The sequence below is a fragment of the Geotrypetes seraphini genome, chromosome 6, assembly GCF_902459505.1.
Source record: "Geotrypetes seraphini chromosome 6, aGeoSer1.1, whole genome shotgun sequence".
NCBI classification, from domain to species: domain Eukaryota; kingdom Metazoa; phylum Chordata; class Amphibia; order Gymnophiona; family Dermophiidae; genus Geotrypetes; species Geotrypetes seraphini.
This window is the reverse complement of record NC_047089.1, coordinates 255,737,263-255,765,141: the sequence shown is the minus strand read 5'-3', so window position 1 is coordinate 255,765,141 and position 27,879 is coordinate 255,737,263. Positions and strand designations below refer to the sequence as shown.

Genomic DNA, 27,879 nt, shown 5'->3' with positions numbered 1-27,879 from the left:
ATGTGGGATCTCCTAGAGAGAGGAAGAGATAATGGTTACTGCGGATGGGCAGCTCTATGACCTCACAATGCAGGTGCACAGAGCCTTAGCCTATAGGAAGAGGAGATGCAAATGTTAAGAGACTTAGCCAATAGGGAGAGGGGAAATATGATAAGAGACGTTCAAATACCTATGTGGTGTAAATGCGCATTTGAAAGGAAGCTCTGGAACGAGAGGGCAGAGGATGAAGTGAAGAGGTGACAGGCTCAGGAGTAATCTGAAGCAATAGTTTGTTACGGAAAGGGTGGTAGATGCATAGAACAGTCTCCCGGTAGAGGTGGTGGAGACAGAGACTGTGTCTGAATTCAAGAGGGCCTGGGATAGGCACGTGGAATCTTTCGAAGAGAGAAAGAAATAATGGTTACTGTGGATGGGCAGACTGGAATTAATATGCACTGCCAACCTTCTGCCTTAGAGCAGGGGTGTCAAGCCCCTCCTCGAGGGCCGCAATCCAGTTGGGTTTTCAGGATTTCCCCAATGAATATGCATGAGATCTATTTGCATGCACTGCTTTCAATGCATATTCATTGGAGAAATCCTGAAAACCCCAATGGATTCCGGCCCTCGAGGATTCTGGCCTGCTAAAGGTTGTTAAGCCCTATATGCAGGCTACCAATGGAAGTTGTCTAACTGAATTCCTGCCAGGCAGGTTCCCTGGAGTCCTGCAAAGCTTCTCTGTTCCTCACTATTGAAAATGAAACAGCTCCACCCACTGGCAGGACTCTAGGTGGAGGACTTCCGCTCAGCTTAGAGGGAACAGTAGATACCGCATAATGGAGTTAAGGCATCTGTTAGCAGTGGCATAGTGAGAGTGAGTGGCACCCAGGGCGGTGGTGCATCTCCTCCGCCCCCCCTGCCGTGTGAGCGTGCCCCTTCCCGTCCCCCGTATCTCTTAAATTTTCCCAGCGTGACCAAGATCCCGAACTTGCTGCCCTCGTAGGTGTTGGCTGTCCCTTTGACATCATTTTCTAGGTGTGGGACCCAGATGTGATGTCAGAGAGAGCGCTGACACAGATGCGGGCAGCAAGTTTGGGATGCTGCTTGCGCTGGAAGAGAAAGAGTGGAGAGGAAGATGGAGTCCGGCGCCCCCACCAAGCTGACGCCCAGGGCCCCCCTCCCTTAATACACCACTGCATTAGGAAAATTACAGTGAGAAGATGTTTCATGGCTATGACAACATTATTTTGTCACCTGAGCTAAATGGCTCACTTAGTGTAGCTTATCCAGGAGTCGTTAACTGATCCCATGTTAAATTACATTACATTACATTAGAGATTTCTATTCCGCCATTACCTTGCGGTTCAAGGCGGTTCCTAGCACTTACCGTGCGCCAGTGACTAGATTTAGTGCACAACCCGTAAAAAGAAAAGGCTTCGATATGCAGTTAGCACACACTAAAATCCATGTTCACACCAAATCTTAAATCTGTCAGTGCATGCTAATTCCCACATTAATTGCTAATGTGCTGTGGTACAATGCTCCCGTGGGTTTGACATTTGCGGCCTCAAAGCCCAGGACTGCTGAAGCCTCACTGACCCACTTGTGCTTTTGCAGACAGAATGGCTTGGGAACAGATGGGACCAATGCATTTCCCCAAACTGCAGACGTAACGTCCGTCTCGGGAGAGGTTTGGAGACAGCCGTGGATGGGTAAGTAGCGGACGTGGAGTGGTTTCACATTCTAATTATTTGTGCTTTGGTTATACGGATCCTGAATTGTGGTTTGCTTTCTTTCTTTTTTTCGACCCCCCCCCTTCCCACTCAAAAGATCTCACAAAGTAAAAACATAAAGGGCCTGATTTTGAGCTGGCAGCCGGCAGTGCTGACCTTGGATATTCAGTGCTGAGACGTACGTGGCAACCGGCACTGGAGATCCAGTTTCAGTTCAGTGTCCGTGGCGACTGAATTGTTTAATATTTAGCAGTTAAAACTACTAAATCACGCTGAATATCGGCTGGCTAAGACCTTCCGATCCGTGTCAGGTCCGGGGGCGATCTGAGGCAGGCCAACCGATTCACCAACCCTCTGCATGCAAATGAGGGCGCTCGGAGGCACACACCTCCACCGACGACACGGATCGCTGGAGAGTGATTCCGACGCATGCGCAGACCATCTACTTTGCCTGTGCATGCGTTTGCAGTCCGCACTTTTATTTTTTTAAACTTTTTTACTCACGAGCCCGTGCTTTTAACCCGCGGGTTAAAACCATGGGCTCGTGCTGCAGGGAAGAGGGGCAGAGCAGGAGAATCGGGGCTGAGAGCAGGGTTTTTGCACAAGAGACTTGTCCTCGGCAGTCGCTTGTTTTTGGATCGGCCAGCCCAGTCAGGGGGGCCTGCTTTTTGTTAGTGAATCGTGGCCCTGCCTACTTTGCATGCACGGATTGGAATCGGATCGGCACAGAGGTTAGTGAATCGGGTCGGAGGAAAATCAGGTCAGAAAGGGGGGTCTCAAACCAATAGGTACACGATCGGTTTGCTTAGTGAATCTAGCCCTAAGTGCTTTTTAACCAGCCAGGAGCCCTACCTGGCCAGTTAAGTAGCACTGAATATCAAAAACCTAAAATTACAAATGAAGCATCCAAGTGAAGTCAGTAAATGGAGCAGAGAACATTCAGGAAATACCAGGGAAACCCAGCTTTACACCTTTTTTCGAAAGTGAATAGGTGCGACTCTCGCCTGAGGTGGACGTCAGATAAAAACATTGACCCGAGGTCCTCTTACCTAGGGTTACCATATTTTGAGCGGCAAAACCCCGGACACATAGCCCCACACCAGCCCGCCCCCCCCTCAAAGCTTCCTCTCGATTTCCCCAACCATCTGGAGGGTCCAAAACCCAGACAAACTGCTGGGTTTTGGAAAGTCCATCCAGGCACCTGGACATCCTCTAAAAAGAGAACATGATCGAGTTTTCCCAGATGTCTGGTAACCCTACTGTTACCTCCCCCCCTCCCCCTGTAGAAACAGTCAAGAGATGGAACTTGTCAGATCCAGTTTTTCGCAGACTATCAGGGCGGCCTGTTGAAGACTGTTTGATTTAGAAGCACAGCCAAATTTATCCCCATCTGAAAACTATATAATTATTCACGGAAGCTGTCATTTTTCATATTATTAAGAGAACTATTTGGATAAACACTGAGGGGGAAATTCTATAAACAGTGCCATAAGTTAAGAGGGAAATGCCATTTCAAATGGTATGGCGATGGAATCGCACCACCGGAGGTGCCTACCGATGCCTAATGCCCCTCTAGGTGTGGCTAAAGCCGGAAGTGGCATCTCCAGAGGCGCAATCCACCTCAAAGGTAGGCGCTTGAAATGTAGGCCTTGAAAACCCTACATTTCCAGTGCCTGCCTTTGCCGGAGGCGCCTTGTAGAGAATCTGGCCTTAACCGGCCGATATTCAGATATTCCCAGAGTCAATACCGGCACCGTATCTGGCGAAAGGCATTGAATTTATAGCCAGTATTCAGTGGCTGGCCAGCTAAGTCTTAATGGCCAAACATAAGCCACCCTTTTAGGTGGCTCTGTCTGGTTGTCGAACTTAGCCAGAGAGCCACGCTGAAACACATGACACAAATGATCAGTGGCCAATCTGCTAAGCCAGATATTCAGTGGGAGATATCAACTTACATGTAGCGCTGAATATGGGGCTGAAAGGACGCAGAGCCAACCCCTTAACTCATCTTAAGTGAAGCATATTCATGGTTTCAAGGGTTATCTCTTACTGCAGAAAGACCCTGGGAGCATAGAAAAGGCAGCACCTCTCCAGGATCGCACAGCAGCGGAAGCACTGAATTTCTCCTGTCTAGATATCAGGAGGACAACACGTCAAACCACAATAAAGGTAAGAATGGAATGTTCTGAAGGCTTGATGGTCCTTTGGTCTGTCCCATTATGGCAATTCTTATGTTCTTATGTTAGCTGAGTACAGGACAGTCGAGCCATTGTGACATCACCGCTGAGGTTGGCTCTTAGGCATTGGTGGAATGAGGCATTACGACATCACAACCTCAGCTCTGGAATGTTGCTACTCTTTGGATTTCTGCCAGGTACTCGGGACCTGGGTAGGCCACTGTTGGAAACAGGATACTGGGCTTGATGGACCTTCGGTCTGTCCCAGTACGGCAATTCTTATGTTCTAATGTGAGCTGAGTATAGGACAATCGAGCCATTGTGACATCACTGATGAGGTTGGCTCTTATTGGTGGAAAGAGGGATTTTGACATCACAATCTCAGCTCTGGAATGTTGCTACTCTTTGGGTTTCTGCCAGGTACTTAGGACCTGGGTTGGCCACTGTTGGAAACAGGATCCTGGGCTTGATGGACCTTCAGTATGTCCTAGTATGGCAACTCTTATGTTCTTATGTGAGCCAAGTAGAGGACAATCGAGCCATTGTGACATCACCGCTGAGGTTGGCTCTTAGGCATTGGTGGAATGAGGCATTACGACATCACAACCTCAGCTCTGGAATGTTGCTACTCTTTGGATTTCTGCCAGGTACTCGGGACCTGGGTAGGCCACTGTTGGAAACAGGATACTGGGCTTGATGGACCTTCGGTCTGTCCCAGTACGGCAATTCTTATGTTCTAATGTGAGCTGAGTATAGGACAATCGAGCCATTGTGACATCACTGATGAGGTTGGCTCTTATTGGTGGAAAGAGGGATTTTGACATCACAATCTCAGCTCTGGAATGTTGCTACTCTTTGGGTTTCTGCCAGGTACTTAGGACCTGGGTTGGCCACTGTTGGAAACAGGATCCTGGGCTTGATGGACCTTCAGTATGTCCTAGTATGGCAACTCTTATGTTCTTATGTGAGCCAAGTAGAGGACAATCGAGCCATTGTGATATCACTGATGAGGTTGGTTCTTAGGCATTGGTGGAATGAGGCATTATGACATCACAATCTCAGCTCTGGAATGTTGTTACTCTTTGGGTTTCTGCCAGGTACTTAGGACCTGGGTTGGCCACTGTTGGAAATGGGATACTGGGCTTGATGGACCTTCGGTCTGTCCCTGTTTGGCAATTTTCAATTCAGATGTTCTGAAAGACAGAAGAATTAGCTAATTCACCCCAACAGCCCCATCCCATCACCACCAGGCCTCAAGAAGCCTATCAGGCTATGAAAAATGTGAAGGAAAGTCAACTTTCTAGATATTAGGGAAGACTCAATTGTCCAAATATCCATACACAGATTACTGAGCAGCAAGGATAACTGGTTAATTTTATTCTGTTCCCTAGGTGTGTGGCTGAAAGTTTGGCTAAATACTAGATTCAGGCCGACTATCCATGTGACCAGATGTTTAGCTAATTAACCAATCAAGGTTGAAAATCTGAACAGACTGGCTAAATATGAAACCATTTCTCAGAAGACTTCAGGAACTGCACATTTTCTCACCCGTTAAATTTCTGAACAATTTGAACTTGGCTACAGACATTTAGGGCTCCTTTTACAAAGGTTAGGGCCTTAATGCACGGAATAGCGCACGCTAGCCGCTACCACTCCTCTTGAGCAGGCGGTAGTTTTTCGGGTAGCACGTGCTAATCCGGTGTGCGCGCTAAAAACGCTTAGTCTGCCTAGTGGGGGAACTTTTTTAATTCAGGTCTGCATGACTGACTTGGTTAAGCCTTTGAAAAACTGACCCAACATTCTCAAATGTCACCTTCCTTTTGTGTGTTGGACAGGGAAACCCCATTTCAATAACCTTATGATATCGTAAAAGAGAGTGGAATGGGCTGGGCCGATCCCTTTCCTCAGCCACTGGAGAGCATGCATGAGGGAGGGGCCAGAGATTGGTTGCCGTGACCCCTCCAACAAATAAAGGTTTTTTAAAAAATTAGACGCTAACGCAAGCCTAATGGAGCTAAAAATGGACCGTGACAATTTTAGATAGGACAATGGACAATCAATTTTAAATTGAAACTTAATGCAGAAAAGACAAACATTTTTCTTGCAAGCCCAAGAGATAAAATTTTTAAAACTCACAATAAGTGTAACATATATAGTACAATCATTTATAGTTTAACATCACTTAATATATCATCAAATTCTAGCTCGCTTATACCCAACAGTTATTCATAAGCAAAAGAAATCATAAAATATTCCCACCCCACCCTGAAATTGTATGAACAAAAGGGAAAAAATTAATATTTATTCTTTGCAGTAATTTCAATCTTTACAGTATCTTGTTAATGGCTCCCAAATGACCTGAAATTTCTTAAAATTTCCTTGCTGAATATGTGATTTAAAGAGTTCTACCAAAAGCTACAATTCAGCCTATCCCAATTTTTCCAATTATTCGTAATCCCGTCATAATGAGTAGAAGCTTATTGTTGTTAGAGGATATTTGGCTTTTTGTCCTCATTGACATGCCAAACAATACGGTGTCATAAGATAATGCCACCAGATTATCTAACAAATTATTTATTTGACCCCATATTGATTTCCAAAAAGCATGAAAAAGATAAAATAACTAGATCATCACTTCATCTAAACGGTCATGACTGTCCGATTGCCAAATCTATAAAAATATTAGGAGTCACACTAGATTCTCATTTATCTATGGTAGAAGACACGAATTTGGTGGTGAAGAAGTGCTTTTTTGCACTATGGAAACTAAGAACCATAAAAAAATACTTTGATCCAGTATCTTTTAGATTATTGGTGCAGGCATTAGTCTTATCTATACTGGATTATTGCAACATTGTTTATTTGGGAATTCCTAAGAAAATCCTGAGAAAATTGAGAATAGTTCAGAACACGGTGTCCGACTAATATTTGGGTTGAAGAAAAATGATCATATCAGTCCCTACTATCAACTATTGCATTGGTTATCGGTGGAAGCAAGAGTAATATTTAAATTCTCTTGCATTTGCTTTAAGCTGGTTTGGGGACTGGCCCCAACCTACCTTCTATCCCATTTCGTGCTATACAGCCCTATGAGGATAACTAGGAATTGAAATTTATTCACCTATCCTAAAATTACCGGCTGCAAATACAGATCTTTTTTGGATAGGACTCTTGCATTTCAAGCAAGTAAGCAGCAGTCCTGGTTGAGTAGTTACATTAGTGGAGCCATGCTGTTCTGTGGTGAATTTCGAAAAGAAATTAGAAACATAGAAATAGACGGCAGATAAGGGCCACGGCCCATCAAGTCTTCTCACCCCAATGACCCTCCCCTACCTTTCTCTGTGAATAGATCCCACGTGTCTATCCCTTTTGGCCTTAAAATCAGGCACGCTGCTGGCCTCAATAACCTGAAGTGGAAGACTATTCCAGCGATCAACCACCCTTTCGGTGAAAAAGAACTTCCTGGTGTCCCCGTGCAGTTTCCCGCCCCTGATTTTCCACGGATGCCCCCTTGTTGCCGCGGGACCCTTGAAAAAGAAGATATCTTCTTCCACCTCCATGCGGCCCGTGAGATACTTGAATGTCTCGATCATGTCACCCCTCTCTCTGCGTTCCTCGAGTGAGTACAGCTGCAACTTATCCAGCCGTTCCTCGTACGGGAGATCCTTGAGTCCCGAGACCATCCGGGTGGCCATTCTCTGGACCGACTCCAGTCTCAGCACATCCTTACGGTAATGCGGCCTCCAGAATTGCACACAGTATTCCAGGTGGGGCCTCACCATGGATCTATACAATGGCATAATGACTTCAGGCTTACGGCTGACAAAACTCCTGCGTATGCAACCTATGATTTGCCTTGCCTTGGATGAAGTTTGCTCCAAATTAAGCCTGTACTGTTTGATAAATTCATTTCTTAACTAAAGCTTTATCGATAACAAAAATTTTACATTGTGTATATATAGGAAACATGTTGTTGTATTTTTTTTAACTATTTGTATTTCGCTGATTGTCCAGCTCTCTTCTGTGTAAACCGCCTAGAAATCATTTGATTGAGGCAGTATAGAAGAATAAAGTTATGTTATGTTATGTGCACATTAAGGCCTGGATTCTGTAACCGGTGCCATTGGCCGATCATGTGTCAATCATGCAATGATGCCAAGTACAGAATCACGCCTCTGGCAAAGGTAGAGTTAACAGACGTCCAGATTTACTAGACATGTCCTCTTTATAGAGGACACTTTGTTTGGGTTTTGAAAAGCTGTTGAGATCGGAGCCGAATCTGGAGCGCCTCTGCACATGCGCGGATGCTACGTGGTGACATCACATGCATGCATGTGACATCATCATGTCCAGACTCGGCCCGAAGAGATGAGGTTTCTACCATGGCCCGGAATGCTAAGTGCTCCGACTCTCATAGAATTCCAATGAATGTTGGAGCATTTAGCCATGGTAGCACATCTAGCAAAAGAGGGCCTATATTATTAAGTGCTTGGATAAAGCAGGAGCTCCTACAGCCTAAAAAATGGGTGGAGGAAAATACTCGCACAATTATTTTAAAAAGATGGTCGCATGCTAATGGCAAAATTAGCGCTTGACTATAAATGCTACACTATTTAAAGGGCGTTTTTGTGGCTGTGGAAAAATGTCCTTAGCGTGTGGGAAAGTCCCATGTAAGGGCACGCTAAAACTGCTTTTTCCTACAGACTTGGGGGAAGCCACTTCTTGCCCAGGAACGATGGCATGGAATGCTGCTCTTTGGGGTTCTGAAATGTTGCTTCTCTTTGAGGTTCCGGAATGTTGCTGCTCTTTGGGTTTTTGTCAGGTACTTGTGACTTGGATTGGCCTCCGTGAAGACATCCAGAAAGGCATGTTCTTAGTCAAAGGACCCCAAAGTGTTTCATGACCCCTGTTTCCCAGGATAAAATCCCCATCTCCTCAGGTAGACTGGATCATGAACTTTGAAGTAAATAATCGTGATTACAGTTATTTGCATTCTAGACTCAGTTGACACGTGGTTGTGTTGTTGGTGTCTACAGTAGATGGAGACTGTCATGAGATCCAGGAGAGTAGTGACAACGTTCTTTCTTCTACCTGTCCTGGCCACAGCGATGCCCGTAATGATCTCGTCTGTTACAGCGCTACTGAAAAACCCAGGTAGGCTGAGAACAAATGATGGTTGCAGCAGTTGATCACAGCTTTGCTTAGCTTTCTGTTAGAGGCAGTTACAAAATTAGACAGGGACACTGTTCAGGCAATTAGGCCTGATGGGCCACCGCGGGAGCGGACCGCTGGACAAGATGGACCTCTGGTCTGCCTCAGCGGAGGCAACTTCTTATGTTCTTATATCATTTAGTGAGAGGAGAAACCAGAAGAACTCATCAGCACAGTGTATCAGAAACAATCCATTAGTGAGCGCCAAGTCGCTCTTCCTAGAACAGTCGCTCTCAAACTTTTTTAGCTCCGGTACACTATACAGAACAAATGTTTTACGCAGCACATTATAATTAAAATCATCAAATTGCAAAACCCAAAAAAATTAAATTTGAGAGTTATTTATTTAAAGTTCTTTAAGCCAGTGATTCCCAGCCCTGTCCTGGAGGAACACCAGGCCAATCGGGTTTTCAGGCTAGCCCTAATGAATATGCATGAGAGAGATTTGCATATGATGGAAGTGATAGGCATGCAAATTTGCTTCATGCATATTCATTAGGGCTAGACTGAAAACCCAATTGGCCTGGTGTTCCTCCAGGACAGGGTTGGGAACCACTGCCCTAATGAATATGCATGAGAGAGATTTGCATATGATGGAAGTGATAGGCATGCAAATTTGCTTCATGCATATTCATTAGGGTTAGCCTGAAAACCCAATTGGCCTGGTGTTCCTCCAGGACAGGGTTGGGAACCACTGCCCTAATGAATATGCATGAGAGAGATTTGCATATGATGGAAGTGATAGGCATGCAAATTTGCTTCATGCATATTCATTAGGGCTAGCCTGAAAACCCGATTGGCCTGGTGTTCCTCCAGGACAGGGTTGGGAACCACTGCTTTAAGCCATGTCTGGGCAATTGTAACAACGTTGAAACTAAAGTAGATAGAATAGAATCAGTGCGATGAATGAGCTTGTTTTTGAGGGCAAATTAACTCAAAATACGGCTCGATAGTTGACAAACACACATTTCATCATCCACCATAGGCAATTGTTTTCTTTTTTTTTTTTCAAATTTAATTTCTGTCAGAGCTGAAAATCCAAGTTCACAAAGATAAGAAGATCCAAACGGTAACAAAGCCGAACGACTGCAAAAAAGATAAAAATCAAATTACTTGCCATTAGTTTTCAAAGACTAATCATGTCATAGAATGATGCTCGTCTGGGCGGTTGTATTCTTTTTTTTATTTAGTTTTTATCATACAGTTCTTAGAGAACAGTAAAGAATAGATTTATAATCCAAAAGAAAATTTAAAAGGCAACATGTAACATTATATAGTTCTCTCTAGCCCACATTAATTGGAGGAATTACCACAATTTCCATAAATATTTAAGAAAAAGTGAAACTCAAGTATTGGGTGGTTGTATCATAACAGTAACAGGCTCTTGCATCTGCTTCATACATGTCATCTATTCTAGTGTATACTTATGAAGGGAATTTTGAAAAATAAAGCAAAATTCTGGAATCTCTCGTGGCACACCGTTTTTGAGAGACACTGTCCTAGAAAGTAGTCACTTGGATTCTGGTGGAGGGAAGGGGTTCAATTCGGTCTCAGAGAGGATTCCCCCCTCCCCATCCCTCCTGCATGGAGAGATTAAAGCTACAGTGGTGCCTCACACAACGAACTTAATTCGTTCCAGGAGCAAGTTTGTTATGCGAAAAGTTCGTTATGTGAAACGCGTTTTCCCATAACAATACATGTTAAAAAAAATAATTCGTTCTGTAGCATAAAATATGCTAAGATGACATAAAAAAAGATAAATTTATCTTGTTAGAGCTGTTAGCATGATATAGAGGGGATATATGTGAAGGGGAGGGGAGACAGGGGTTTTGTTGATCCTTGCTGTGTATTATAATCACCCCCCCACATACTCCCCAGTACCTTTTTTAATTCCTCCCATCTTTCCCAGCCAGTGGCGTACATGCCAGAAGCGCAGAGATCAGGAGCAATTCCTCTGCACGCCTGTGTGGGCCCATGCCGATCTCCGAATGGCTGCAGTTAGTTCTTGTGAGTCCCGCGAGAGCTGACTGCAGCCATTCAGAGATCAGCGCAGGCCCAGGCAGTAGCACAGAAGGCTTGCTCTTGATCTCTGTCTGCGCTTCTGGCTGGGAAATTTGCTAGACCACCAGTTCGAGTGAGCGGGTGAGATTAAAGTTGCAGCAGTGGTGGCTTTTTTTAAAAAATATGTGGCGGCGGGGGGAGGTTTAAAAATATGCGGTGGCGGGGGGAGGTTTAAAAATATGCAGCAGCGGCAGCAGGGGGGTTTAAAATATGCAGCAGCGGCGGCAGGGGGGTTTAAAATATGCAGCAGCGGTGGCAGGGGGGTTTAAAATATGTAGCGCCACTGCACAGGGAGCCAGGCGGAGAGAGGGCAGTTAAGCGATGCAGCTCGGGCGACTTCGTTGTGTGAAATGAAGTTCGTTGTGGGAAGCAAGACCTGAAGTTCGTTGTGCGCAGCGTTCGCTGTGCGAGGCGTCCGTTATGCGAGGCACCACTGTATTTCCAAATGAGTTAATATTGCAGATACCAAGGCAATAACGAACCTTGCTCCTAAACCAGGGAACGGGGAGTATGATCACGGGATCTCAAATTTACTGTTTATTTTCTTTATTTAGTCAATTTTCTCTACCGTTCTCCCAGGAGAGCTCAGAACTTATTCAGGTACTCAAGCATTTTTCCCTGTCTGTCCCGGTGGGCTCACACTCTATCTAATGTACCTGGGGCAATGGGGGGATTAAGTGACTTACCCAGGGTCACAAGAAGCAGTGTGGGATTTGAACCCACAACCCCAGGGTGCTGAGGCTGTAGCTTTAACCACTGCGCCACACTCTCCCATAGCCTAAGTGGTTTACATTCAGGGACTCAAGTATTTCTCCTTATCTGTCCTGGTAGGCTCACAATCTGACTAATGTTCCTGGGGCCATGGAGTGTTTAGTGACTTGCCCAGGATCACAGGGCTGGGTTTGAACCTGCAACTTCAGGGTGTGGAGGCTACAGCCACTCCTCCACTCCACTTGCTTTTGCACATCTGCTTATGTGGAAGATGATTACAATTTTAGGGACAGCTCTTTAATGATTCAGGGCGTATGTAAGCTTTATTGGCGTCAGTGCTTGTATCAGAAACCCACGTGGAGCAGGTTTTGTATAGACATGGACTATGGTGATGATTGATGAACACTTGGGAACACGGAATAAGGTATAAAGGTTTGGGGAAAATCAAATGGAAAACCATTCCTCCCTCTCCCTCCAGCTGGAGGGGGTGTTTCAGTCCAACTTAAAAACGTGAGAGGTGGGTGATAACACCCCCAAAAAATAAAAAATTAGAAGGGTAGACCTAAGTCTTCCGAAACAAAATTATTCTTACAGAGAGAATGACAAGGCACAAAGGCATCAGGTGTACCAAAGTGACAAGACTCAGTCGTCTGTTTGGAAAACAGGACCCCTAGACCCGCCCCCAGGCCTGCTTTGGGTGTGAGGACTTATGCCTGCTGAAACCTCATGGGGGCATGCAACCCAGGAATTCTCTAACACTGTTCCTAAAATTTTGGAATGTCCCTGACCCTTTCGTGCCCCTTTTGGATTGTGCACGAGACAATTTGGGCACACAGCATCATAGAGTAGTGTGTAGTCAGAAGGACGCCAAGAATTGATTGCTAATAGCGTGTTGACTAATTAATTTGCACACGCATCTGCTCTGTGCTCCTAGATTTGGGTGGCGTTTAGAGGGTAGAGAGCACAGTGCAAGATAAACCAAAACACATCAACACGGACGCGCAACAAATCAGTAACTGGATGATTCCATTTTTATCTTTCAGTGGATTAGTTCTACCTAAGCGTCCATTTGCTCCAAGAAGTGTTGCTGACTTGAAGCTTGGAAATGTGGTAAAATTCTCTCGTCCAGCAGGAAAAATCAGCAAAGGACGAGTGAAGTACGTGGGTCACTTGTTTGGAAGAGAGGATGTGTACGTAGGGGTAGAGCTGGAAGGCAGTGAAATGGGGAAACATGACGGCACGTTTGAAGGAATTCGGCATTTTGTGTGGTAAGATTTGTCGTGTGCTCTCTTCCTGTTTAACATCCAGCTCCGGACCCAGAGTCTTCATTCCGATAGCCTAATATATTTGCACTGTCAGTCAGAGTAGTGATGGGAGGGTTACCAGACGTCCGGATTTCACCGGACATGGCCTCCTTTTCGAGGACATGTCCGGCAGTCCGGACGGATTTTCAAAATCAGGTTTTGAAAATCTTCCTTGAAATAGATTCGGGCAGAAGGGCATCCGTGCATGTGCCGATGCCCTCCTTCCTAACGAGAGCAGGCAGTGGGGGCAGGGCTGGGGCGTAATAGGGCAGGGATGGGTGGACCTGGGCGGGCCTGGGGGGGCGTGTCTACTAAAGTCAAATCTGGTAACCCTAGGTGATGGGTCTCTGTAGCATCTCCTCTATCCCTCCTGAATCAGTGAAGGCAACTGTGTACATTGCACTGGGACAAGAGGTTTTCAATAGCAAATTCTACTTAAAAGGAAAACCTTTGGGGCTTGCTGTGGTGGCCGTGTTAGTCCACTTTCCATAGTAATAGAGAGAAATAAAACAAAAACCAAAGGAAATGAGGTGATACCTTTTTTATTGGACTAACTCAATGCATTTTATGATGAGCTTCTTCTTCCAATCAGAAAAAAACAATGTTGACCAATATCAGCATATATAAAGAAAACATGAAAGCATTTCGGAGATAGGAAGAGGGAGGGGTGGGTGGGCAGGAGACAGAGAGGTGACAGAGCAGTTTTTAAATGTCCTTATAGTGGGAAAGAAAGCCCAGATCTCTGCTAAGTCCTGTCTGGTAGATGTCAACATACCATATCATTTTGATTTCAAAGATTTTACGTTCTTAGATTGTCTTAAAGTTCCCTTTTAGTATTCTCACCATAAAATCATTGGCACAGTGGTCAGATTTTCCAAAGTGTTGTCCAACGAGGTGACATCCTGGTTGGCATTGCAACTCTTAATATGATATCTATGTAGGTTGATTCTGGTCTTTAGCATTTGGCCTCTTTCTCCAATGTAACATGCCTCTTTGCACTTTTATACCACATGAGAAGGTGAACCTGTGAAGGATCCCTTTATGCTGAATGTTTTCCTATGAGTGACTGTGGGATCCTTTGCACCAATGATTTTATGGTGAGAATACTAAAAGAGACTTTAAGACAAGCCAAGAATGTAAAACCTTTGACATTATAATGATAAGGCTTTTTGATACCTACCAGACAGGACTTAGCAGAGATCTGGGCTTTCTATAAGGACATTTAAAACTGCTCTGCCACCTCTCTGTCTCCTGCCCACTTAGCCACCCACCCCTCCCTCTTCCTATCCCCAAAATGATTTCATGTTTTCCATATATATACTGCTACTGGTCAACATTTGCTTTTTCTGATCGGAAGAAGAAGGGTTATGAAGTAAAAGGCTGCTTATTTTACCTCACTGGGGGTCCGTCATGAAGGAAAAAAAACCCCAAAAATAAAAATAAAACCCTTAAGATTACATTGTATATTCCAAAGCAAATAACTTTTTAGTCTAGTAATTAGTATTATAGCAGCATTTGTCAAATCAGAAATAAATCGGAAGACAACTGAAGATCAGGGAGGTGAAGGTGGCCTTCTCTGAGATCCTCCCAGTACCAAGAGCGGATGGAAAGAGACAAGGGGAATTGCAAGTAATCAACGCCTGGATGAGACGATGGTGCGAAGAAGAAGGCTTCGACTTCGTGCGCAACTGGACGGCGTTCTGGGGAAAAAGCAAGTACTACAGAAGGGACGGACTACACCTCAACAAGGAAGGAGCAAGAGTTTTGGCAGGCAACATGAAGAAGGCAATCGAGAAGGCTTTAAACTGAAAGATAGGGGAAAGCCGACAGTCGACCACCGGTCGATGGTACGGATAGCAGGATGCCCCGGCGAAGAAGCCAAGGACTACTACTCCTACACAAGAGAAGACGACCTCACAGCCAATAAGGGAGAAAAAGCAGGAAGGGACAACTCAGACACAGGAGGGGACGACCACACAGCAAACAAGGGTGATAACACAGGAGCAGTAAATGATACCGTAATTGAAACTACAGGGACAGCCAAGAGTAGAAGGTCCAAAAAGGTAACACGAAGGGAACTTAGATGTATGTATACGAATGCTAGAAGTCTGGGTAACAAAATGGGGGAACTAGAGACAATAGCAAGACATGACATATTGGACATCATTGGCATAACAGAAACATGGTGGAATGAAGAAAACAAATGGGACACAGTACTACAGGGATACAAACTGTATAGAAGAGATCGAGTAGGGCAGAAAGGTGGAGGTATTGCTCTATATGTTAAGGAGGGAATAGATTCTGTTGAAATGGTTACAACAGAAATGAAAGAGAAGCTTGAGTCACTCTGGATCAAAATTCCTGGTCAATATGGTGCAGATACGAAAATTGGCCTTTACTATCGTCCCCCAGGACAGGCGGAGGAAACTGACTCAGAAATGATGGAGGAAATCAAACAAGAATGCAAGACGGGCAATGTAATTATATTGGGAGACTTCAATTTCCCAGGGATAGACTGGAAACTAGCAACCTCCAACTGCGGCAAGGAAGCCAAGTTCCTGGAGGTGCTAGGGGATTGCTTCCTGGAACAAATGGTAAAAGAGCCGACAAGAGGCAACGCCACCTTGGACTTGGTCCTAAATGGCCTCACGGGACCGATAACAGAAGTGGAAGTCATGGTTCCACTGGGAACGAGTGATCACAATGTAATCAACTTTAAACTTGACATCGGGAAAGGGAAACATGCCAAAACCTTAACCACCACCTTGAACTTTAAAAAGGGTAAATACGATAGCATGAGAGCCATGGTAGAAAAACGACTCGAGAAGATGGTGGACAAACTTGAAACGGTTGATCAGGCATGGACCCTACTGAAAAATACTATCACAGAAGCACAAGATCTCTACATTCCGAGGATTTCCAAAGACCAGAGAACAAAGAGAAAAAGAGAACCGGCATGGCTTACCATACAGGTGAAGGAAGCCATAAAAGAAAAGAAGGACTCTTTCAAAAAATGGAAATGCATAAAGACAACCGAAGCCTGGAACAAACATAAAGATGATCAGAAGAAATGTCACAAGGCGGTGAGGGATGCAAAACAGGAATATGAGGAAAAAATAGCCCAGGAGGCCAAAAACTTCAAGCCCTTCTTTAGATACGTGAAAGGGAAAAAACCTGCAAAAGAGGCAGTGGGACCCCTGGACGACCAGGGAAGAAAAGGGTACATCAAGGAAGATAAACAAATCGCAGACAAACTAAATTCCTTCTTTGCGTCCGTCTTTACGAAAGAGGACACCTCAACAATACCTGAAGCGGAGAAAGTGTTTGCAGGAGAAACAGAAGACAGCCTCACCACAGTTGAAGTGGACTTAGACCAGATATACTATCAGATCGACAAACTTAAAAGTGACAAATCCCCTGGACCGGATGGGATTCATCCGAGAGTCTTAAAGGAATTGAAGGTTGAAATCGGAGAGTTATTGCAAAAACTTGCAAACCTGACAATCAGAACTGGACAGATACCGGACGACTGGAGGATAGCGAACGTCACCCCAATTTTCAAAAAAGGATCGAGAGGGGAACCGGGCAACTATAGACCTGTGAGTCTTACGTCTGTCCCCGGCAAGATGGTTGAAGCACTGATCAAGGATAGCATAGTCCGGCACTTGGACGCACACGACTTGATGAAACCCAGTCAACATGGATTCAGGAAAGGGAAATCATGTTTGACGAATTTACTCCAATTTTTTGAGACCGTGAACGAGCAAATTGATAGTGGGAAGCCGGTGGACATAATATACTTGGACTTCCAGAAAGCGTTCGACAAAGTTCCACACGAAAGACTTCTCAGGAAACTACAAAGCCATGGCATAGAGGGGGATATACAAAGATGGATAGGCAAATGGCTGGAAAACCGAAAGCAGAGAGTGGGCATAAATGGGAAGTTCTCCGACTGGGAGAAAGTGACTAGTGGTGTACCCCAGGGCTCGGTACTTGGGCCGATCCTTTTTAATATTTATATCAATGACCTGGAGGAAGGAACATCCAGTGAGATCATCAAGTTTGCAGACGATACAAAACTATGCCGGGCGATCAGATCGCAGGAGGATAGAGAGAAACTCCAGAGCGACTTGTGTCGGTTGGAAACATGGGCAGAGAAATGGCAGATGAAGTTCAATGTGGAGAAATGCAAGGTAATGCATTTAGGCAATAAGAATAAGGAATACGAGTATACAATGTCAGGTGCAACTCTGGGGAAGAGTGAACAAGAAAAGGACCTGGGTGTACTGATAGATAGGACCCTGAAGCCGTCGGCACAATGCGCGGCAGCGGCAAAGAAGGCAAATAGAATGTTGGGCATGATAAAGAAAGGAATCTCGAGTAGATCGGAGAAAGTTATAATGCCGCTTTATAGGGCAATGGTCAGACCCCACTTGGAATACTGCGTCCAACATTGGTCTCCCTACCTAAAGAAGGATATAAAACTGCTGGAGAGGGTGCAGAGACGAGCAACAAAACTGGTGAAGGGTATGGAGAAACTGGAATACGAGGACAGACTTATAACACTAGGATTGTTCTCCCTTGAGAAAAGGAGACTGCGTGGGGATATGATCGAGACCTTCAAAATACTGAAAGGAATCGACAAAATAGAGCAGAGAAGATTATTTACATTGTCCAATTTGACACGGACTAGAGGACATGTAATGAAGCTAAGGGGGGACAGGTTCAGGACTAATGTCAGGAAGTTCTGCTTCACTCAGAGAGTGGTTGACACCTGGAATGCCCTCCCAGAGGAGATTATGACGGAATCGACCGTCCTAGGCTTCAAGAGCAAACTAGATGCATATCTCCTTAAGAGAGGCATATAAGGATATGGTGGACTATAAATTAAGCCAGGTGTACACCTGGCAGGGCCTCCGCGTGTGCGGATCGCCGGACTTGATGGACCGAAGGTCTGATCCGGAGAAGGCAGTTCTTATGTTCTTATGTTCTTATGGACATATACAATGGAGAGAAAAAACCTCATACAAACAGTGGCAGCATATTTTTTTTTTTTTTTTTTTTAATATACCGTATTTGCCGGCGTATAAGACGACTTTTCAGTACCTTAAAATCCTCCCCAAAGTCGGGGGTCGTCTTATACGCCGGGTACTGTTTACATCACAGTTCTTCAACCGCCGGTCCGCGGACCGGTGCCGGTACGCAGAAAATTCCTGCCGGTCCGCACAGGACCGGCGAGATGGACCCGTTAAATTTTCTGCCCCGATGGTGTTTGCAGAAATCTTCTGTTCCTCCCAGCCTCGGGCGATCAAGACAGGCGGTCATTCCCTCTGTGAGTCTCGCCTATGCGGAAACAGGAAGTTGAAACAAAATAGGCGGGACTCAGAGAGGGAAGGTCCCGACGTTTGCAGCCTGTCTCGATCACTGCCCCTGCTGAGTCGCCGAAGAGGGCCGCGGGGAAAGTGCAGGCAGAGAGAAGATGGTCAGCGTGCGCGGGGAGGTCAGCGTGTCGATTGGGGCCATCAGCAGCGTTTGTGCTGAGTCTGCCCACGTGCAGGATGCGGTGGATAGGGGCCTCCAGCTCGTCTTGGGCGGCAGGGCCTGTGGTGCAAAGCTGTTTTTGCCGGCTTGGGGGGGCATGTCGCGAATGTGCAGGGCACAGCAGGAGTAAGATCCTGGGGAGCCTTCAACAGTGGCTGTCTCCTCTCCTAGCAGCTCTGTACTTACCAGGGCAGTGATTCACTTTGGCAACTTCCCCTTTCCTCAGAGGCGGCAACGGACCCAAGGCTGCCTAAGGAAATCACTGCTGCAGGCAAGTACTGAGAGCTGCTGGAAGGAGAGGAAGCCACTGTTGGAGGCTGGGAAGCTGATGGATAAAGGGAGAGCTGCTACTGCACCTGGAGAGAGGTAGAAAGAGAGATGCTGCTGGGAGGGGAAGAGGGAAAGGGTTGGGAAGAGAGCTACTGTTGGATAGGGGGGAGGAGGGAAGGGAGAAGGTAAAAAGGAAGGAAACAGCTGGCAGGGAGATTAGAGGAGGGAAAGGGGAGAGACAGGAATGAGAAAGTAGAGAGAGATTGATGCTGGAAATGGGGTCAGCAGAGAAATGAGAGAGGGATAAAGATGCCCTTAAGGAAGTTGCGGGGGCGAACAGGAGGCTTTTGAAGGCTTTTAAAGGGAAACTGTCATGCCAGCAAACTTGCTAGGGACTTGCCCGGCACTTGCTCTCTCCCTCTATGTGTTATCTTCCTTCTATCATTGACAGTTTCAGTTTGGTTAACAGTTTAGAAAACAAATAGCATGGCAGCTCCCATGGGTTTATTGTTCTATTCAGCTTTAGTGAATTAATTAAAATTGTTGAAATAAATTCTGATGTTCTTTTAAGTTTTATTTGTTGTGCAGAAGGTGTGCGGAAGAAGGGGTAGTCTTATACGGCGAGTATATAACAAACTCTATATTTTAACTGTAAAAGTTGGGGGGTCGTCTTATACGCCCAGTTGTCTTATACGCCGGCAAATACGGTATTTTTATTGTAGGAACAAATCACAAGAGACACAATCAGCAACCAAGCCAAAAGAGAATAACACTGTAGAAACAATAATACAGATAAGCAATACAGCTAGGCAAGAGATCAGACAATCAAACAAAGCTCTCTCATGAAAGTCCATAATTTTCATTTTAAACAGAACAGCAAGAAAACAGACCTCCCACCTCCCCAAACCCCCCCCACCCCCCCCCCTGCATCCTTAGAAACCGACCCAGCTTAGAACGAGTTCCAGCACTCCAGATAAGCCACTGATTGCCAGCTAGTGGCACCCTTCTTGCGTTGCCTTTCCCAGACCGCCATCTGGGACATACTAGCTCTCCATTGTTGGAACGTAGGACACACACTCCCTACCCAGTGCTGCAAGATAAGCTTCTTAGCGAGCCCTAGAGCCAATATCACAAAGCGTTGCAGAGGCGCACTAATACCAGCCTCAGCCAGGGGACCCGTGACACCAAGCAGCAGAGTCTTGTACGACCATTCCAAGGAGCGCCCCAAAACATCCTCCACCTCTCGAAGTACACGCACCCACAACGATCCCACTAAAGAGCATTCCAAAAAGTGATGCACTAGCGTCCCCTTAAGAGCAGGGCACCGGATACAAAAGGCATCAGGCCACAGGCCCATAGCGTGTCCGGCGCAGCGGGTTATATACGCCCTATGCAAGTTCTTAAGATGAATTTCATGTAAAGCAACGTTAGGAGTCGCCCCAGCACCGTCCACAAAACACTGAGACAACTCATCGGCCGTGACCTCTTCTCCCAACTCAGAGCTCCAGCCCTCCGCCATCCGGGACAAAAAAACCTCAGCAGGTTTCCAATCTCTCCCTAGCTTGTACCAAGCCGATAGCGAATTAAATTCAAGCGAGAGGGAAAGGAAAGCCCTGTCCAACGGGGAAAAAGTGGGCAACTGCCCGGACGGCAATCGAAGCGAAGAACAATAACTACGTAGTTGTAGATAGAACAGTACGGACCCTGCACTCCATGCCCAGTGTTCTTGACAGGCAGGAAAACCCGGCAACCGCCCCGAACCCAGCTCTATAAGCTGGCCAACAAATCGACACCCGGATTGACCAGCCCGCACAAAGAAAACATGCTTACCCGCAGGGAAGGCAGAGTTAGCCACGAACTCCAAGAATGGAGAGGGGCCCGACGAGCCCCCCAGTTCTCTGCGCCACCAACCCCAAGCGGTGCGCAAAGGTCGTAACAGGGAAGCACAAGAGCCAGCCCCGGGTCTCAAGATATTAAACACCGACACCGGAGCCGCCAACAAGGACCAAAACCCCGGCGGGGCAAACTTGGTCTCATCCGTGTAAGCTTCATGCACCCAGCGAAGCAGAGCCGCCACGTTATAGAGACGAAGATCTGGGAGATTTGCACCTCCCTGAGACCGCTCTCTAATAAGCGTATGGTAACCAATTCGCGCCCTTCTAGATCGCCATATGAAAGAAGAAACAATACCTTTATATTTCCTAATATCTCTACATGTGACCCACATAGGCACCATTTGCATAGGATAGAGCAACTTTGGCAAGAGGACCATCTTAATAAGAGCAATACGACCGAGAAAAGAAATCGGAAAGTCCATCCACCTCTTGCAAAGCGCTCCAACCGCATCCAGTTTTTCCAGCACATTTTTCCTATAGACCACCCGAGGGTCCGCATGTAGAAACACTCCCAGGTATTTAAGCGTGCCCCCAGACCATTTTAGTGGAAAGGAAGGATCATGATGTGCCGCACACTGTGAGTGGACCGCTAAAGCTTCCGACTTTTCAAAATTAATACTCAGACCTGAGAACGTACCAAATTGTTGGATAAGCTGAATTAGCACAGGCACTCCCGTAGATACATCCCCCCAAAATATAAGCATATCGTCAGCAAATAGATTGATTTTAAATTCTTGCGTCCCCATTTGTATACCCCGAAGTTCTTTAATATGCCTGATCTTAGCTGCTAGAGGTTCAAGGGCCAGCACGAACAGCATGGGAGAGAGCGGACATCCCTGACGCGTGCCCCGAGCTAGGGAAAAGGAGGAGGTGAGCGTCCCATTCACCAAAATCTGTGCAGTCGGCTGCTCGTAAAGCGAACGGATCCCGGCCAGAAAGCTCCCCATAATACCCATCTGAGGTAGAATCCAAAACAAATAATCCCAGAGAACCTTATCAAATGCCTTTTCCGTATCCAGACTGACAATAAGGGCATTCTCCTGACCCGGATGTTCCCGTATCAGTGCAGGGTTCTGCAACACAGAAAGTGCTCGTAAGACATTGGCAGAAGAATACCGACCTGGGACAAAACCGGCCTGGTCCGGGTGAACCAGAATGAGCAAAACCTGGCCAAGGCGCGCAGCCATAAGGGCCGCAAAAAGCTTGATATCTTGATTCAACAGAGATATAGGCCGATAAGACCCCAGCTGGTCCTCCGCTCTCCCCGGCTTCGGTATCACAACAATATGAGCATGAGTAAGTCGATGCGGAGGCAAACCCCCCTCACATAAGGCCTGACATAGAGCCTGAAAGGGACCAATAACCCGATCCCCAAGCAGTTTGTAGTATTCAGGGCCCAGGCCATCTGGGCCAGGTGCTTTCGCAAGCTTTAAAGCCCGTATAGCTCTCTGAATCTCAATTCCCTGCACCGGAGCGTTAAGCGCATCTCTCTGGGCCTGGGTCAAGGCAGAAAGAGGAAGGTCATGAAAAAACTCTGCTCTCTGCTCAGTGTCACAGCTCCCCCGATCATAGAGAGCCTGATAAAACTTTACAAAGCTCTGTTGAATAGCCGCGGGCGAAGTCGCCTCAGAGCCATCAGGAGCCCAAACTTTGGGAATATGATGCCTGCGGGCCTTGTGATTAACCAAGGAGGCCAACAGTTTCCCTGCCTTGTTTCCCCACCTATGTAAACGGTATTTATACAGCTGAATATCCCGTAGGGCCCTCTGCGCCAGTAAATCATTAATTTGACGTCGCAGCTCCATGTATTGGCTCTTGAGAGCTATGGACCCCTTTCTATGCAACTCCCCCCGCACCAGGCCCAGCTGACGGGCCAAATCCAGTAGTGCCTTATCTTGTACCTTCCGTTTATGGGAGGTGTAAGCTATAATTTTACCCCGTAAAACAGCTTTACTGGCCTCCCAAAACACCACCTCGGAAACATCAATAGAGGAGTTATCGGCTAGATAAGAATCCCATTGGTCTGCCAAGAAAGTGCGAAAAGTCATTATCCTCATACAATGTGGGATTCATTCTCCAGCCAGACAAGATCCTCTGGGGCGCCTGGTGATCAAAAAGCTCCATCCAGACCACATGATGATCGGAAAGTACTCCATCCTCAATCATCACTCTCCGGACTCCAGACAAAAGGGGCGGGGCAACTAACAAGTAGTCCAATCTACTGTGAACTTTATGCACTGGAGAATAATAAGTAAAATCAGATTCGTCTGGATGGAGCGTACGCCACAGGTCCACAAGGCCCAACTGCGAAGTAACAAAGTTGACCCCCTTGTGTTCCCCCTGATGTAAACGAGGTTTAGGAGGCTTACAGTCAATAAGGGGATCAGCAGTAATATTGAAATCCCCACCGAGCACCAGTTGGTACTCAGAGAAGGGAGCAAGAGCAGCAACCAAAACAGAGAAGAAACGATGAGAATACACATTAGGGGCGTATATAGAGCAAAAAACATATTTCTTTCCCAGAAACACCCCTGCCCAGATTACATATCGACCCTCAGAGTCCGAAATCACTTTATGCACAGTACAAGTATGTTTCTTATGGAAAAGCACTGCTACACCTCTCTGTCTGCTATTAAAGGAAGCAAAGACAAGCTCACCCACCCAGTCCCTGCGGAGCTTAGCATGCTCAGAAGCGTTGAGGTGTGTCTCTTGAAGAAGCAAAACATCCACCTGTAGTTTCCTACAGTACTGAAGTACCTTACTACGCTTAACAGGAGAGTGCAACCCATCCACATTAAAGCTAGCAACCTTAACCCCAGACACAATTACCGGATATATCCATAAAGCACAAAGAAGACCAAAGATCATACGGGACGGTAGCACCAGCCTCCCAGCCGAGCCGGCGCTCCGTCCTCTCAGACAAAGAATCAGACTGATCCAGATTCCCAGGATGCAACCCAGTCCCCAAACTACCCATCAACTCAACTGCCAACTCCTTCAAACAACCCCCCCCCCCATACAATCAAAGTGGCCCGCCCCCCCCTCCCTCCCAACAGCCCCACCACCCCTTCCCCCATCCATACTGGCGACCACTCCCCCATATCACCAACACCCACTGCAAACAAACACAGATACTCACACTCACCCCTCATCCTCCCCCAATCTCCCCCCCCACCAAGTAAGTCTAACAACAAGTACCAGTCTCGTCCATGACCGAAATGAAATAGAACATTAGAGAACTGTGGTCAAGAAGATGTCCCAACCTCTAAGCATAAGGTCCAAAAACAAAAGGTCATAAAATAGCAAAAGAGAAACCAAGACAGCTGGACCCTCACAACAAAGGAAGGCATCCAGCTCTCTCGGTCAGGCCAAAGAGAGAGTCCGAAAATGTTTATCAGGTGTCCAATCCTGCTCTAAAGCCGTCTGTAAGGGGCAGCCCGTCCACGAGCATCTTTCCTTCAAGCCTCCAAAGTTCCCCCACCACGTATCTGGAGGCAGTGCAACTACGTCCAAACAAAGAAGCTCCATCCAAAGGGCAGCAAAGTAATCCAGACAGGCAATAATGAGCTTTGTCTCAGATGAGACCTTTAGAAAGCACGTGAGGCCCGAAGGCTCACCCCCAAGCCAGAACTCTCCTCGTCCTCCGGCAGGAATGCCCCCTGAAAAGCAGGCTCATTACTGAGCAGGGAGGCTCTCAATGAAGCGCTTCAGCTCTTCTGCCTTGGATACCGTGAAGGTGCAGTTCTCATAGGTCAAGCGCACCTTAGCCGGGTAGAGAAAGGCAAATCGAATTCCTCTAGACACCAGTTGAGAGCAGTAAGGCGTGAAGGTTCTTCTTAGCTCCGCCACTTTAGTAGAGAAATCCTGAAAAATCAATAGCTTAGCGCCCCCATAGAGCAGATGTCGCGCCTTCTTAAATAGGTCAAGCAAGCGAGCCTTAACAGCATAGTTGTGGAAACGGGCCAGCACAGCTCGAGGTCTGCCGTTGCCATCAGAGTCGCGTCGTTGCCCCACACGATGAACACGTTCCACTACCACAGGGCCCTCAGTGCCTGGCAAACCGAGCTCCTTGAGCAGCCATTGTTCAATCAAGTGCTTGAGCTCAGAATCTTTTACAGTCTCTGGGATTCCAATGATTCTAAGGTTCTTTCGGCGAGCCCGGTTTTCCTGGTCTTCCACCTTCTCCTCCAGCTGGGAAACACGGGCCTCCAGAGAAGCAAGCCTGCCATCAGCCACTCCAGCTCTATCTTCCTGGGCTGATAGCCTCTCCTCAACTTGTTGCAGTTGTGCAGCCTGCCCCACCAGGGAATCTTTAAGGTCGTCCATAGAGGCATGCAGCTTGGCCAGTTTTTCATCGAGCAGCTGCGAGAGGTGCCTCATGGAGACCTGCATCACCTCATCCGGGGAGTGGGCCGCCACAGTGTCTGTTTGGGTCTCCGCCATCTTGCGCGCCGAGCTCCCACAGGTTTTTGTCGGCCGTGAAACTTTTGGCGGCATGCTCCGCCTCTAAGGAGTGCAAGCCGCGCTTCCCAGCACACCGCCGGTTCCCGGTGCCTAGCAACGGCTGCGCCTCGAAGTTAGTTTCATGTGCCGGTCAGGAGCGCGCTAATAGGGGAGGAAATCGGGGAAAGCAGAGCGGAGCTCAGTGCTCAGACGTCCGATCAGGAACCAGCCATCACGTGACCCCTCGCCAGCATTTTTTAAGTATGGCGCAGTCTCTCTAAAGAAACTCTGCCACACCATGGGGGTTTTATACAGAAAGTATCTTTCTATTAGACCTGGCTTGGAATATGTATCACTCTATTAGAGAGACCAAATACCTATCTAACCCTCTCCTAGTCCATGCCTCCATTCTTCCCTGGGGGGCCCTGGACAGGCATAGCTTCTGGAACTTTCTTCTTCTTGAAGTTTCCATTCTTCACACGGGTACATCAATATCAGTGCCTGAGCGCACTAGCCTGGCATCACTTTATCAGTTCTTAGGTTCCCGGATGATGGAGTGTCTTGCTGACTGGCATTTTTCTTTCACAGCAAGAAATCCACACACTCAGCGTCTGAACTGAAACCAGTTTGCACAGCAAAATGCAGGAATAGGTCTCACAACCTGTAAAAGTCTCCCATAGGCTCCTGTCATCTATCTCAGTTACCTTTGAAAGCTCATCATAAAATGCATCGAGTTAGTCTCATAAAAAAGGTATCACCTTATTTCCTTTGGTTTATTTCTTTATATTATCTTCAGAAAAGTAAAGTAAAAACAGCAATGGAAATATTCACACAGATGTGTACCCTCACTGAAAAAGCCAGCACAGAGTTAACCTGTCAAAAAAGAAATTCCAGTCAGGAAAATTAGTGCTCGAGGAATCAAAGTACGCTCCAATACATGGTAAATCAATGTTTCTGTCTTTCTATTTTTCCAGCAAAGCTAACAAAGGCGTGTTTGTGAACTTCAGTAAGGTCATCATGGCCTGGGAATAAACTCCTGGAAGCAAAGACTTTACCTTAGATGGGAAGGGAAGGCTCACCGCCTCCTTCATCACCAAGTCCACCACCTCTGCCTATAGATATATATTTTAACGAAGTTGCTCTATTTTTATGCTCTCAAGTTTTATTAAAAATTTGATAAAACGCTTATATGAAATTTCTAAGCGAAAATAAACATATTGTTACATTTAGACTATAAATATAGACCACAGACAGACTTGAGAGGGAGGAATTACACTTTTCAAGAATAATCCTAGACTTGGGTATGTAATTACATGTGAAACCAAAAATGAGCATGTTAAGAAGGAATAGAAGAGAAGTGAAATGGTCTGATGAAAGCAGCGACACTTTCTTTTCCTGTGAAGAACTAAAGAACCAGAGTCTGGGCAGGGCCTGTGTCAAACCATCCTGGTTCCATAGTGCTTGCTTGTGTCTAGTGCTCCAGTCTTTCTGGTTTCTCAAACTATGTGCCTCCTGAGATTTCAGATACACGGAGGAGAGGCGCTGGCGCCAGCTGACTGCCTACAGAACATTTTCATGAAAATACTCCACAAGTTATAGAACCAATCTATATCTAAAAAACACAATATGCTGTGTAATAGTAATAAATATTCATTAATCTAAGTGAAGCGCTCAGTCACCAACCGATCCGTGCATAAAGTACCGTTAAAAGTACAAGCGCCGGTTGTACACCAGGGACCATCATAGCACTAAACCTTCCTTATACAGTAATAATTGTCAAGAAGAAATGAAAAAACACTTATCTTCAAATAAGCAAAAAGGTAGCAAATGCTTTGTTCAAATCCAGCACTCGTAACAGATATCCATCTCAATAAAGACTCCCCGAATTTGAAACTCCAATAGCTTCCCTTCAAATTCGGGGAGTCCCTGGTGTACAACCGGCGCTTGTACTTTTAACGGTACTTTATGCACGGATCGGTTGGTGACTGAGCGCTTCACTTAGATTAATGAATATTTATTACTATTACACAGCATATTGTGTTTTTTAGATATATATTGGTTCTATAACTTGTGGAGTATTTTCATGAAATTGACCTGTTAACACAAGTAATTATTATTTAACTCCTTAATATTATTGTGGCGAGAGGCACGTCCCGTAGGCAATCAGTGGATGCCAACACCTATCCATCTCTCTGGCCCTCTTCCGTTCTTGCATCCCCAACTGGCATGTCAGCCTGGAGGGCCTTCACACACACGCAGACATCGACATGTCACGCATGCACGTGATGTGTCATCATGGCGATATCCATGCACTTCCAGGCGCCTCGAGCCACGGCCACTACCTTTAGTGTGCCACGGCTTGAGAAAGTTTGTAGGACACTGTACTAGAGAGTGCTCTCATTTGCTTTATCGAGAACTTCGGTCAGTGTTGACATGCTGCTTTAATTCAAGCTCTGTTGTAGGGTTACCATTTTTGAGGCTGCAAGAATCCGGACATATGGCCACGCCCTGTTCCATCCCAGCCCCTCACAGTTCCACCCCCACAAACCTCCTTTCT

The 27,879-nt window shown here is 46.3% G+C and overlaps 1 protein-coding gene across 4 annotated transcripts in view; it reads left to right on the top strand.

Annotated features, from left to right (window-relative positions):
• LOC117363173 overlaps positions 1-26,844 on the top strand; it is a 96,904-nt gene extending 70,060 nt beyond the window's left edge. For 2 of the 4 annotated variants that reach the window (XM_033950542.1, XM_033950541.1), the window contains exons 9-13: positions 1,594-1,688; positions 3,765-3,878; positions 8,923-9,040; positions 12,913-13,137; positions 26,297-26,840. In XM_033950542.1, coding sequence (XP_033806433.1) covers positions 1,594-1,688; positions 3,765-3,878; positions 8,923-9,040; positions 12,913-13,137; positions 26,297-26,354 — 610 coding nt within the window. In that variant the 3' untranslated portion in view covers positions 26,355-26,840. Of the gene's footprint in view, positions 1-1,593; positions 1,689-3,764; positions 3,879-8,922; positions 9,041-12,912; positions 13,138-26,296 lie in introns of all 4 variants that reach the window. The other 2 variants (XM_033950544.1, XM_033950543.1) reach the window with 2 other exon arrangements.
• The last annotated feature ends 1,035 nt before the right edge of the window (positions 26,845-27,879 follow it).